The following is a 15,417-nucleotide window of genomic DNA, read 5'->3' on the forward strand; positions in this document are numbered from 1 at the left end:
GACGATAAGATACCACTTTTCCTAGGCTTGACCTTAATTTGACTTTCTGCATCTCATAAAAGATGTTGGATTTGAATGAACTATAAAATCCATCCTTAGAATCACCACTATGTCTCGCAACACAAATTCAATTAGGTTAGATGAAAATACAGTCTTTGTTATTTTCAAAAGCACATTTCTATGGATTTTGGTACACCTAACTACACTCTCTGTTGGTATCACTGTGGGTACTTCACTAGTTTTAGGTTTACTCTATCCTAGTTTCCCCAAGGTCTTTATCGAAATAAAAGAATAAGTTGCACCAGAATCAAATAATACTCTAATCGAGATCGAGTTAATAGAAAAAGTACTAGCAATCACGTCCGAAGACTAATCCGCTTCCTTTCACTGATGATGTTCAACTTCCCTGGAGCATTCCCCTTAGCATAGTCATTCCCGTTTCCGTTTCCATTACCATTCTTATTTTTATTCTGCTTCTGTTGGTTTATCCAGGCTTTCCATTGCCATTGACATTATTGTTACCTCCTTTGTAACCCCTTTGGTGATCTTTATTTCCTCCATAATTTCCGCCATTGCGGTTCTAAAAGTTATCGTCCTGGCCAGGCTTAGCTTGATTCTTGGAGTAACACCCGTACTCCCTGTGACCTTGCTTCTCACAGTGCAAGTCACTTAATAACCATCATAACCCGTCCCATGGTGAATTATAAATATCAATTCAAACATATTGTATAATCTGAAAATCGTTTTAAATTAGATAAAAAGAAATCATTTTTTTTTATAAAACTAAAAACAATTAAATAGAGAAAAAACTCGGGAAGGAGGGAAACAAACCGGTCGACCACTAGGGACACGGTATAAAGAATGGGCGAGCGGCGGCGCGGCAGGGAGGCCACGGGTTGTGGTTGGGCTCGGCTTAAGGATAGCCGAAGGGGAGAGGAGATAACAGATGGGAGGGGAGAAAAGATTTAGATTTTTGGTTTTGGGGATAATGAGAAATTGATCGTGAAATTTGGGGCTGCACTCCCTATTTACAAGTGTAGAGGTTCAATGATGAAAAAGACGGGAGTATCATTGTTTTGAAATTTAATGATGTTTTGTCTAAATTAGAATTATCTTTGTGTATTAAATTCTTTTCTTCTCCAAAAATAGCTCGCCTAATTAAATTAAAAATTTTTCTTCTTCTCAAAATAGAAATAATGAAATATTTCTAACTTAAATTAAATACATTTAAATAAATATTAAATGCAACTTTAAAATAAAATTCACTTTAACCATGCTTTATCAATATAATAAATATATTTATAATTTAAGAATACGGGTATTACCATTGATGTTTCAAGAGAAAAGGAGAAAGTATGTGACATGCAAGTGTATAATAATAGTTCAGATGAAAGGGAAAAAAAAGGTAGCAGCCTCTAGCAGCCTGAGTGTATAACTCATACTAGGATACTAGTCATATTAGGATACTACTATATATAATCCTAATCTATCTCAACACTCAGCCTCTTGCTTCAGCAGAAACTGTAGCACTTGGCTTCTTATCAAATCAGCAAGATGATTTTAGGTACAGCCCAAATTAACATAAAATAATTGTCATTAACAGTGTAGTAGAAAACTGTGGCAATGTCAAGGTCGTACAAGTGCTTACCGCGATAATTGGAAGTCTCTTTGATGAATCAGGAATATCCAAGGGGGAATCTTAAGAATGCATAGGTTGATCAATTCCTGCCTCTGCAGCAGCATCCCAGTTACCAGTCTCTTCATATGAACGAATAATTCTTGCTGCCTGAAGTCCGTCCATCACTGGCATGCACACATCCTGCAGACATTGCTTAATTGTATCTGCAGAGTTGTATGGCATGTGTGTATTGTCCGTACTTGTTGAGGTTCATGTAATTGATCCAATGATCTTTGGTTTTCATCTCTGACACACTGATCATTTCTACCACTTGTTTCAGCAGCAGCATTATCACCACTACTGTGCCTCGAACAACTCTCAGGTGATGTCTGTTCAGTTTCCAATTCTTTCCAACTCTCAGGTTGATGTCAGGCATCATATTATATCCATAATTACTTTGTAATAGATTATGGTTCCACTGATAGAAGAGCTTAATGTATGATCATCAGCGGCTGTTGTATCATGATGACTAGAAGCATCTGGAAGCTCATCAGGATCATCCGACTGATCGTCAGATTCAGGAGATACCCTGTATGGAAGAACAAATGTGAATGTAGATCCACAATGCTCTTTGCTGGATACTGTCATATGACCACCCATCAGCTCATCCGAATTTTCATAAGGAGAATCTCCATATGGATGACCAGAATTACCCTTTTCCTCGGTGGAAGTGTCTTGTTCTTCTTCTCCAGAATAAGGCGCCGGTACCACATAAAGCCTTATGCCAACTTTACCCTCATGCGTAAATTTAGTGGCATTGCTGCAGAAGAAATTTCAATTAGTTAGCCTACGAAGATGGAAGGGATAAACGTGAGAAGCTGAATTCTGAAAAGTGGAAAATGATATCTGCGAACCTGACTAGATTAGTGAGAATTTGTCGAACATCTCCAATTACCTGAAATAGATACAGTGAGAAAGTGTTGTCAGACTAATTTGCGTGCAAATGTACATACAATTACAGAATTACATGATTGTTTCATAATCCTGCAAGGATACGATATTGATGGTGCATGCAGTGTTAGGACTGAAATCACTGAACTAACCACTCATGAGATACTTCCCCTCAGATAAGATTACAAGAACATAGAGTTGAAATGCAGAATACAGGATAAATTTCTGAGGGAAAATGCTCTGACCTCTATAGGAACATCATCCGCTATATATCCTTCCAATGTTAGCATTTTCTTCAAAGATGCTGCAGCTGTCTGGAGTACATGCCTTACAACTTCTCTTGGCCTGAACTTGGTAGCTTCCAACTTCATAACACCTGAAACCCAATAACAAAGAACAGCAAAATCAAATTCTTTTCAGTATTCAGATAGATAAACAGTCAACAGAACACTAAGCTCCCAAGAAATCTCAAGGTAAATAATATCAAACCTGACTCAACCTTGGAGAGGTCAAGGATGTCGTTGATGAGCTGAAGGACCAAATCCCCAGAAGAAATCATGACATCTAACAATTGTCGTTGTTCCTTGTCCAGTCTAGTGGTGGCTAGAACCTCGGCCATGCTAACAACACCAGACAACGGTGATCTTATCTCATTAGACATGGTAGCAAGCATTTGCTTAGCTCGCGTTGTTTCCTCTACAAAATAAGGGGAAACATCTTTTAGTAAATTCCCATAGAAGCTATAATTCAGGAATCACTTAGACTCCCACCAAACCTGTTATATGTATTGTCTTATTCAGCTCAGTCTCCATGGCTTTCTGTACAGCTATTTCCTCTCGAAGCTTTGCCATCTTTCTCTTTTTCTGACCTGTTTGGAAAATCCAACACCTTATATTATTTATAAGGCACACACCCCTATTTAGTATTTACATATCAAAATAAAGACACATGGGTATTGAAAAGGAAAAGACCTGATCTGTAATGTCCATTCAAATGTAATTGACACCAATGGTTTCTCCGCCTTATTGAACACAGGTTCAACATATATCAAAAAAGTTCAGTTTCAAATGTTACTTCTGTCTTTCCAGGTAATCCACGTTCTAAGAATTCTCGCTTGAAGTCTAGAGACTCCTTCACTCCGGCACCAGAAAAGATCTCGATATCAGTTTTTCCTATAATATCCTGAAAAAAATCAGGGAAGTTGAGGAATGCCACACCGGTTTCCTTACTAATACATGCTTTGAAACAAAAGGGAAGATAGAATTACACACTCCTCATTTGCACAAGTATTGCATTCACCAATGTCTTACCTCCTCTTTAAAACTTGGATAGTGCTTGTAGATAAAACGATAACGTAGCTCCTTATCCTGAAACAAACGCACATGATGAAATGCTCACCTAGCCAAACTAATTTAATGGCAGTCCTAGAGAAATGAATGAATGAATGAATAAAAATGGGATATAGCTAGCATATTACCATATGACCAAGAACAACAGGAGCATTCTAAAGAATGAAGTGTATAAAGTTATCCGCTCTTTTAAGCATCTGTGACAATTCTTCCTCCGGTGTGGACTGTTCGGCCATATTCTTAATACTTTCATCCAACTTTTCCAATAGTGTCTGCTCTCTCTGCCTGCTTTCCTTCAACAATTTCTCGAGAATCACAGCCCTTTGTTTCCAATACACAATAGTATCACACTCAGCATCAATTTCAAGGTCCTTTATTAGTTTCAACAGGTGAATCGTGCTACTTCTTCTTAATAGGAACAACTTTATAGAAATCATAAAGCTCCTCCAAAACTGAAACAGAATATCTATCAGCACCAACTCGTTCCTCCTCAAAACGATGTTTCACTATGTACTTTTAGTGCTCTTTCTCTTTATCACTAGTAGAAAAAACCCTTGTTTCAGCGGGCTTTTAGACCATTGTCGCAGCGGACATCGGATGCTGCAACGGGGGCGAGGCAACAACAAATCTGTACTTGTTGTAGCGAACAATGTTTGCTTCAAAAAGTACTTTGTTGCAGCGAACATATACGTGTTCGCTGGAACAGGTAGAGGAAAATATGCTAAAATAAAGACCTGTTGCAGCGAACATATTGTTGTTCGCTGCAACAAACAAATCCTGTTGCAGCGAACAACAATATGTTCGCTGCAACAAACCCATCATGTTGGCCCAAAATGAGTCCTTAGGTTCTTTAGTTCAAAGTTGGGAGCGAAAATGTCATTTTAGCCTAAATATGACCTATGACGACCCAATGAGCCTTAAATGTGCATAAAATACATTGGAATGAGTCTTAGAAAATTAAAATTATGCATATTAAACATGTAATAAGTTTAAAATGAGTCCTTAAGTTCTTTAGTTCAAAGTTGGGAGCGAAAATGCCTCATTTTAGCTTAAATATGACCTATAACGACCAAACAAGCCTTAAATGTGCATAAGTAGATTGGAATAAGTCTTAGAAACTTAAAGTTAAGCATATTAATCATGTAACAAGTTTAAAATGAGTCCTTAGGTTCTTTAGTTCAAAGTTGGGAGCGAAAATGTCATTTTAGCCTAAATATGACCTATAACGACCCAATGAGCCTTAAATGTGCATAAATAGATTGGAATGAGTCTTAGAAAGGTAAAAGCATATTAATCATGTAAAAGGTTTAAAATAAGAAATAAGAAAATGATCAGTACAGCTCATGTGAATCCCATAGTTCCCTAGATCTTATTCTTAATGAGATACCGTACAAAATTTTAGAAAGAAGTCGGACCATATAAGTAGCAACAGACACCCTCTTCAGTATCCACATATAAAAATCTAACAGGTATGCAGCAGATGTAAACAAAACTGAATGAACAAGACAGCATAACATTACTTGAAAGATAGAAATCAGATTATTTTCTCAACTAAAGATCAAATAGTTATTACTCTGTATCTTATTAGTTTCTTTTAGCTGCCATTCATATTATTGGGGAAAGAGAAGAAACAGATTTGAGCATAACATCATACGGTCAAGCAAAATGCAATTAGAGCATACCTAGTCCCTGCAAAATGACCAGACCGTCTAGCTACCAAAGCAATACTGAAATCACGACCAAAAATTGACAACCTCATCTGCCAAGAAACATTGTATTAAGATCACCTGTATATAACACGGCAAAAACAATATCTTGCAATTGAGCAATATACAGAGTACAAGATAATTGATCTACCAGAAGCATAGCAACCATTCAACTACATTCAGCAAATAACTACTATAGCTAATTAATTATAGTTAATTTTGCAGGATAGATCATATTTACAGCAGCACTTAGAAAAAAGGAAGAGAGAGGACTATTAAAGCAACAAACAACAACACCCTCATCGGCTCATCCTGATGAAAACAACAACTTTAAACAGCAGTAGAACTCAACTCTCTCTGTTAGAAAGAAGTTATGTATCCCAACCTCTCAAGAACAGCAGATATTACCATAGTACCCTTTACAGTAATAGAATATCATTCCGATTCATACAATTTAACCAAACGCATCCAAATTATAAAGTTAGGGTACTAGAGATATTCCACCGTAAACTGTTTCTTTATTAGGCACACAATCTATAAAACAATAATAGTATACGTGACTATTATTTCCAAAAAGTCCCTGCACATTTCTACAAATAAGTTCCTTTGTATATTTACATTTAAAGTTCAATATTAACAGAATCACAGTTAAACTTCAATAAGTTATACATACTGAAAAGAAGTATCATAAAGAGCACTTAAAAATGACCCTTCTCAGATAGCTAAGCTTGAAGTTTGAATCACAAGCAGACAACTCCAAAATCGGTTAGAAGAATTCTAATGCAATATCATGAAATGCAACACTAGCCTTAGTATATAAGACCCTGTGATACATTAACGACTTTTTATACCAACGTAGAGAAGATACAATGGAACGTAAGAGTTACATACTTGCTTAAAGTGCCCATAAACCAATGCAACAGTCCAAATATTATTATAGCATCTTGTACGAACAGCTTCAGTAAGGTAAGAATTCCATACAAATCTGCTGTCATAATGAATTCCAACTGAATCCTTGTACTGCACATTTTTTTGCAAGCTTTGCATTATTGGATATGTATAGCTGTAAAAGAAATCCTTCGTCAAGTCAACACTAGACAAAAGCTTCTTGTACCTGCAATCAAACTGTCGGAGTTGAAAATCCAACAAAGTTTCAAATTTGTAGCATGTAAAAAAGAGCAATACGACTAAATGACTGGCATAAATGAACATTAGAGGAAAAGGCTGCAGAATAGACTGTTGCCCCAGTACCTCGAAAGAAAAGCTGCAATTACAGTTTACAAGCAGGATAATCCATTTCGAGGAAATCTTACTGTACTTCAAAGCCATGTCACTTTAGCACTACAGTTCACAAACAAATTGCATAACTGCTTTAACTCATATTTAGTGTAGAACATCATCCTGAGTCACAAATCTTGTCCTGCAAGTGTCATGAGTTGAATATTCTCATAAATCTTATTAAGACTTTGTATTAATTAGCGAATTAATCTACTCTTACACTTGCCTGCTTTTCAGGAAATAACCAACTCATATAATAGTTACAAGTTCAGTTTCTTCACCAGACTTTGCAAAATATCTATTCCTTTCATTGACATGTATTTGATTCACTGGACACATCTGCTCTTTCAATGTATTAGCGAAAGAAGAAGAAGCTGGTATAGCCATCGTGACAGAAAGTACTTCATCACACTCCTTTTTTTGATCAGTAAACAAGAAATATTATAGCTCCAAAGAAACAGTCATACAACGGTGAAAAGTGAAAACCACCCCAAACAAATAGGAAGAACCCGACAAGGCTTACCTTCTAGGAAGGGCCTCCTTAGCCTAGTTGCTCCTTCTCAGGTTTACTAACCAATCAATCTCCCTAGAAGACACCTTCCTAGGCAAAACAGAAAAAGCTCTATACAAAAAAGACAATGACAGCAATGACCAAAGAGGAGTCATGAACACTCCATATAACAGATACATTATGAGCGATTTCACTAAATAGCTAAATCAAAAACTAATTCCCAATTTGCGTTGGTTTAAAAACTAATTCCCATGGTACCGTCCACGTAGGATCGGGTAAGAGCTTCGTGGATGGTACCATGGGAATTAGTTTTTAAACCAATGCAAATTGGGAATTAGTTTTCGATTTAGCTATTTCTAGGGAAATCATTCGACACATTATCATCCAATCTCAGGCGATTTCTTCCAAAATTAACCTCTATTTATGTGACTAAATTTGGTTGTCAAAAACATCTACATTCTGGTTTCATTGTACAACCCGATTCAAATACTAGAACCAAAGAATGAAATACAATAGAATTAGAAATTCCAAGTGATATTCAAATGATCCAAAAATTTCTAGTTAACAACAAAGCAACAAGTAGTATTATTTCCAACAACACAAAACCACAGAGCTCAATCAGCAGCTCAATCAGCAGAACAAGTAACCTCAGCTACACTCGACGATTGCAAAATGTCAATGTCTTAAATTAAACCATAAACAGAATAATCCATTCAAAATTTCATCAAAGAATCTCAAAATTAAACACAAATACTATTTAGACACTTGTTACAAATTACAGACAACCAAAATGGAAATAGAAAGAAGGAAAGAACGGTAGTACCCTTCGGGGTCCCGTTTGTTTCCAATTACCTGAACACATTCAACAACCAAAATTAATCAAAAAGTTGAATCAACTAGGGTTTTATAAAAACCCCAAACCAATGCACACAAATTAAAACCCTAGAAAAAGGAGGCGATGAACAATTCGAAAAGAGAGAGATTATCTTGCCGTAGGTTAATGCGTCTGTCACAAGAACGATTATCAGATATAAATAATGCCAAGCTCAATGATAATTTGCTGTTAATCTGTTATGCACCCAAACAATAACTTCTTGACGAAATTAGTACACATACATGGAATTTGAATAGTGTATTATCACATAAGACTTCAAGTCTTTGTAACAAACTAACACACTACTACAACAACGCACACTTGTAAGTTGTGACTAATCAAGGAAATGCTGAACAGTCTAAATGTTAGTTTTAGCTACAATTGGATGTAAATGAAAAAAGGTGCACCAAAGATTAAGAATGGCAACCAAAAGTTTTAATCAAACCCAAACAACAAATTGTAATTAGAAAATTAACTTCACCGAAGAAAATAATAAATTGAACACAACAATGTCAAAATTATTGAAATATATTGATAATTTGTCTACATTACATGTAAATCATAGAAGAAAAACCACTCCAACATCAGAAATCCAAATCCGATCGGATTCCAATTACAAGATCCACAATAACAAAAATGCCTTAAAATCCTAACCCTAAAAAATCTCCCAAAATTCAATTCAATTCATTCCAACTCTTTAACAACCTTAATCCCCATAGATTTAGCAGTACCAATAATAGACTTACAAATACTCTCAACCTCCAAATGCTTACAGCCGGGATCTTCCTTCTTAATATTTGCAATTTCATAAACATGTTTCAATGTTACCGATGAAGCGACAATATGTCCAGGGCGAGTACTAGCGGAGTCGATACCTGCAGCTTTTTTGAGGAACCAGGAAACAGTGGGAGATTTGATGACATAGTCGAAGGTTTGATCCTTGTATGCGATGAGGGAGACAGACATGGGAGTATCAATACTGTACTTTTGAGTACGGGCGTTGAAATCCTTGCAAAAAGCCATGAGATTGAGCTTTAACTGACCTAAAATTGCTCCCACGGGTGGACCTGGTTTAGCTTGAGTGGCGTTGATTGTTAGACGTACTGTCGCCATGACTGGTTTCCTGAGCTCTTTTGCTGCCGCCATTGTTGGAAAGAGAAAACGAAGGTTTCTGGTTTCTGGTTTCTGGTTTGGGTTGTGAATTGTGATTGTTGATTTTGGGCTTGGGCTAACTTCGTGGCTTTATTCAATGGAAATTGAATGAGTTGAATCCAGTAATCCACAAGAAAAAAAAGCCTACTCCACTCCCTATTTCCTTCCTTAATGTTTGTTCCTCATTTCATTAATTGATAATCTAATCTAATATATATATATATATAAAGGGGAGTTTTTTGGAGATCATTTAGAGCGTCCACGTAGGATCTCCATGTCATTGCATATAATTAAGTTATTAACTAATTAAATAAATAAATAAATAAATAAATAATATTAGAGTCTTGCCACAATAGACTACTTAATAAAGATAGATTTCACAAACTTCTACCATCTTTTTGTATATATATATTTCGTACGGCCTTCACCAAAATAATCTCAACCTTCACCAAACGTTCAACATCTTTTATCTCCCCTAAATTCACTAATTTTTGAGGATTTCAATTCCATTGTCTAGGTACTTCTTAGACTCCCTAGAAGAATAAAAAACGGTGTTTGTTTTTAATGGTAATTAACAAATACTCCGTACCACCCTACTAACAGTTTTTATGCCTCCTCTTATCACCCCTACTATCGTTTAATCACACATGATTAAACAATCTCAAGATTGTCTTTAATTTATCCGACACAACGAACTACAATTTAGGTGTGAAAATTACACGTTGATATAACCGGGTTTGCAAGCCTACATGTAGAAAGACACCGGCCCGAAGATCTCCCAATATCATGGATAGTTAGATATTAGATGTTTTTTTTTTAAAATTAGTTATTATAATTTCAATTAGCTTAATGTCAAGAATTCCATCCAATTTTTATTCTCCTTTTTTTTTTACAACTTTGGGATTTTGCATAATCACAGTGTCTTAAACTTAGAAGGCTATATTTTAATTTCTCGAGCCTTGACATTCTTGATAGACAACTGAACAGTTTGCTATTAAGAATGCAAATCCAAGGCTATGTATATTATTTTACTTTTTAGCATTTTGGTTGTTACGTATTTGTGCTAGAACTGAATTAGGATGCATGTTGAGGCCTTAGACACAGCATACCTCCTCATGGAGGTGTTTGAGATTAACATCAGATGTACTAGAATTGAATTAGGATGCATGTAACTCTTTAAAAGATAAAGACCCGGTAAAAGATAATAAGAGATAAAGATGAATAAAACTCAGTAAAAGATAATAAGAGAAAAATAAAAATAGATAAATAAAGACCCGATAAAAATGAATAAAACTCAGTAAAAGATAATAAGAGAAAAATAAGAACCGGTAAAAGATAAAATAGATAAGAGATAATTTTTTAAAAACTTAATAGATAAATAAAGACCCGTTAAACGGTCATACTCATTGATTATAAAAACCATCACTATTTTAATTATCGCTTAAAGTTGAAAAAAAAAACTCAAAAAAAAAAAGAATTTAACCCGTGCATCGCACGGGCTTTAAATCTAGTACGAAGTATATACTAGTGGCTTGGCCGCGCGCGGTATGCCAAAAAATAACTAAGTTGTCAATAGCGATAATCTAATGCTCTGTGTGTTTTTATACTGATAACATTGAAATGGTTTGATATCTTATCATGCAAATATATGAACATCTTATGGACAAATGATTTACGATTGGATTTATCTTGAGGAGCAAAGCTTGCAGTGATCTGAAGTCGAGTGAATGCTTCTAAGCATTGCTACATAATCTCACTCCTTTCAACAAAATAATGCTTGATCAAATATAAAAATGTTGGTATATTAGAGCATCTCCAATGGTTATAGCTAGGGACTTGCTCGCAATTTTTAGAAATTCCAAGCTACTAGCTTGACCATTGAAGTTGAAATGATAAATTAGCTTGGCCAAGCAAATTAGCTTATTTAAGCTAATTTGCTTGAAAAAACTTGGCCAATGAAATAATATTAAATTAAATTAAATTAAAATACTCCCTCCGTCCCAGATTAGTAGTTACAATTTCCTTTTCGTCCGTCCCAGAATAGTTGTTACACTTCTAAATTAGGAATGACCCCACAATTATTAAATTGCCTCTCTCTTCCCACTAAATATTTTTTTGTCCCCACACCCTCTCTCATTCAATTAAAAAAAATACCCCACTAACTCCTATCACATCTACTTTTTCAATAAAATAATAATTGATAACCAAACAACCACTAATCACCTAAAACTTTGTGCAAATGTAAGTGTAACAACTAATCTGAGACGGAGGAAGTATTTATTGACAAACATGACAATTAAAAATCAAGCTAGTAGCTAACCATTAGGGTACTAACTAGCTAGAAAGGGAAGTAGCTTGAAATATTATGTGGCATGACAAGCTAATTTAGAAATTAGCTTACCGTTAGAGATGCTCTTAGCTAAACGTATGGTAACCAAATTCAAAATGACGAAGAAATCTTTTTATCTTTTAAAATATGTAGTATTTCAATGCAACAAAATCTGAAAGATGGTGCAATTATAAAAAAAATGTACAATGAGAGATATTAATGGTTAAAATAGTGCATTGGCAAGCGTGAAATCTAAGATGGTGCAATTATAAAAAAAAATGGAGGAAGTATATATTAGTGGCTTGGCAGCGCGCATTGTAAACTGATTCTCTTAAAAACGTTTAAGCTCTTTAAGATATATTTTGTAAAGATCGGTTGTGTTTGAAAAAGTGAAAACTCTTTTCTTTTATAGAGGAGTTTTACCTAAGGTTGGATACCCATGTTTCCCTCAACTACCGACTAACTGTTATTGCTCAGTAACATGGGCATAGTTGGAGAGAAATAGGGGAGACCAAATCAAACACTATTTGCACGTTTAATTGAAAAGTACTGGGGAGAGTTTTAAGGATCATAGAAAAACCTTTTGCTTGGAAAACAAGGAAACTGTAATTTAGAATCCTATGTTTTTATTTATTAAATTCATTTTATTTATTAACAAAGATTTTCTTGATTAAAACTCTTTTATAATTATAGTTAATATTTTTCATTTAAAACGTACCAAAATACTTTTGTTCCTTTCGTTCCAAACTACGTGTAAACAATATTAAATACTTACATAAATCCTAAACATAATCTCATATGTTATAGTCTTCATGTTGCACCTTTAGGAAGCTTCACTCGAAGTCTTCACAGTTTGTTCCTTCTCTGGAACATCGAGGATCCACATAATATATGAGGATCTCGCCTTAGGAACTCGCCTAAGGATCTCGCCTTTGTAAACTTGTTAAATGATTAATTCTTCAATGTAGTGTCTGACATGGATGAAATACTTGCATATATTCCACGTTGCTTAGTTTATCCAACTCAGGATCTCCCTAACTTAGCATTATCCCGCAAAGGATCTCAGAACCTAATTTGCAACATAACTTTATTAATAGTCAGGAGTTTGCTTTGTCATCATCAAAACTTTAGGGTCAACAACATCCATCTGGCAAAGTCAATACTATAGCTCAGTTGTCAAACGCGTCTTCAAAGCATGAAATGCAAATTCACACTTATCACTACATTCGAATTTGGCTTAGCTAACATTGAGAAATATTGCACAAACCTTAGATAATAACCCGCTAAACCAAGAAAACTTCGAATGTATGTGACACTCTTTGGTGCAGGTAACTCAATCACAACTTCAATCTTTGTAGGGTCAACTGCGACACCTTGCTTAGACACGAAATGTACTACGAACGCAACTTTCTCCAGCTAAAACTGAAGGAAATAATGCCCTTGGTCCAAGTATGCATTCTATGTTAAGTCTAATAAATGCGGTTCAGTATTAATTAACAAGTTAATAATTCAGTGAGATCAAGTGAGCTGAATGCCTAGCTAGAGGCCGCTTCAGTTCAAGTGGAATTAATGATATTAATCCACAGCTTACTCTTGACTGAACCCGTAGGGTCACACAAATAGTACGTAAACGGATCAAGTATTTAATGGCATTAAATACTCCATCTATGAATATTCGGAACCGACGGATCTTGGTTTCAGTGGGAGCTAAGATCGTCACAGGCAAGAAATGAATACTCCGGAAACGATAATATTGCCGGAAACGGAAATATGGATCGTATCGGAAATATAAATATTATCCAAGTCGTAGATGTTGCCGGAAACGGAAACATGGTACGTATCGGAAAATATTATCGGAAATGGAAATATTGCCAGAATCGGAAATATTGCCGGAAACGGAAATATTGTCAGAATCGGAAATATTACCGGAATCGGAAAATAATTCCGGAAACGGAAATATTAAATATTTGTTCGAAACGGAAATTAATTCCGGAATCGGAAATATTAAATATTGTTCGTATCGGAAATGAATTCCGGAATCGGAAAATTTAATCGGAAGCGCATCGTACGAATAAGCATCGGACGAGGCCTGCCGGACGAGGCCCAGCACGAAGCCAGGCCATCGCCCAGCAAGCCAAGCGCGCCGCACAAACAGCCACGCCAGGCCCAGCGCAAGGCCAGGCCCAGCAGGCTGCGCAGCGCGCACAGCGCGCGCAGCACGCGCAGCGCGCAGCGCGCGCGGGCGCTGCGTGGGCTGCTGCTCGCGCGCACGCATGGGGCCCATCATAGCTGCCGTGCGTGTGTGTGCAAGTGTTTGTGTTCGTGCACGTTTCCTAAAACATGCAGAGTTCGGTTAATGATTAAATTCCTAATTCTATTTGATAAATTAATTAAATAAGAGTTCTTGTAGGATTCTAGGTTTTAATTAATTTGTATCTGAATAGGATTTCGATTCCCTTTCCATACCCCTATAAATATGAGGCTAGGGCTCACAATTTATAACAAGTTTAAAAAGTATTCAAAGTGAGTTTTTGAGAGAAAAATTCAGTCACACATTTGCCTATAAAGTGCCGAAAATAATAGTACCTTAAGGGCGATTCTAGTTGGTCAATCTTAAGGCGGATCCGGACGTGCTGTGGACTATCTACGGAGGGACGACACTTGGGGTCCTAAAGACTTGTTCTTGTTCGGTTCGGGCGCAGCTAGGGAGGGCACGCAACAAAGAGTATGCATCTAAATTATGCTATATGATTATGTGTAAATAATATGTTGTCCTGGGTTAATGGTTGTTTCCGCATGATCTATGTAATGTCATATGTATCATAACCTAACAAAAACTCACTCTTAGAGAACTTAATTGGCATATAATTTGTTTACCCTTAGTGTACTTAACATGGACGCAAATGCTTTGCGTGTTCTTCTTCACTCCTTGAATATATCAAAATGTCATCTATGAAAACCACCACAAACTTTTCCAAAGACGTATGGAAGGCGCTAACTATCAAACACCTACATTGGAGGATTAAGTTGGTCAAACCTCTAATTTGGTTCAATCCTCTATGTTTTTCTCAATCCTCTAACCACCAAACACACCCAATGAGAAGTAATGGGCTGACACCTTGACTAGAAATATAAGTAAATTTTACGCAACAATTCATGTATGTCGATGAATAATGGCAAAATTGGAAAAAAGTCACAGCTTGTAGGCTTGCTTTGGGCCAACTTGAACTTACGTTTTAGTCCAAACTCCAAACATGTCACAACTCACAACTTCCACTATCAAAGATTTAATAGAGGATCATGATGCATACATATTTGATTTTTGCCCCTCTTTTTAAACAAAATAAATGGATGCATATGTATTTGATCTATACGCAGCCTGATTTTACTTGGCGCAACTCTTTTTACTTTCATTTTTTTTATTCTAAAAAAAACTCTACCCTCACTTTTATATTTTCTCTCAACCTTTTTTGATATTATTTTTGTTCAAATAAATTTGATTTTTTTTATTTAGTTTAATGTGTCACCAAATTAGAATAAATGTTTAGATTGCAATGGACGATATTTTTGACTTGGAATTTAGGTGATTTTTGTTTTTTTTTTCCTGTTTTTTCGAGTATTTTCATACAACTTGTATGAAACTAACATT

General features: G+C 35.8%; 1 protein-coding gene and 1 pseudogene across 1 annotated transcript; both read right to left on the reverse strand.

The window, feature by feature from the left end:
- Window positions 1–1,320: 1,320 nt before the first annotated feature.
- Window positions 1,321–7,289, reverse strand: LOC110802678 (histidine kinase 5-like; annotated as a pseudogene).
- Window positions 7,290–8,763: 1,474 nt separating this feature from the next.
- Window positions 8,764–9,539, reverse strand: LOC110802658 (uncharacterized). The gene has a single exon (XM_022008098.2). The coding sequence runs from the start codon at window positions 9,431–9,433 to the stop codon at window positions 8,972–8,974; it is 462 nt and encodes a 153-aa protein (XP_021863790.1). The 5' UTR covers window positions 9,434–9,539; the 3' UTR covers window positions 8,764–8,971.
- Window positions 9,540–15,417: the final 5,878 nt, after the last annotated feature.

The sequence above is a fragment of the Spinacia oleracea genome, chromosome 4 (genome assembly GCF_020520425.1).
Source record: "Spinacia oleracea cultivar Varoflay chromosome 4, BTI_SOV_V1, whole genome shotgun sequence".
Taxonomy (NCBI): Eukaryota; Viridiplantae; Streptophyta; class Magnoliopsida; order Caryophyllales; family Amaranthaceae; genus Spinacia; species Spinacia oleracea.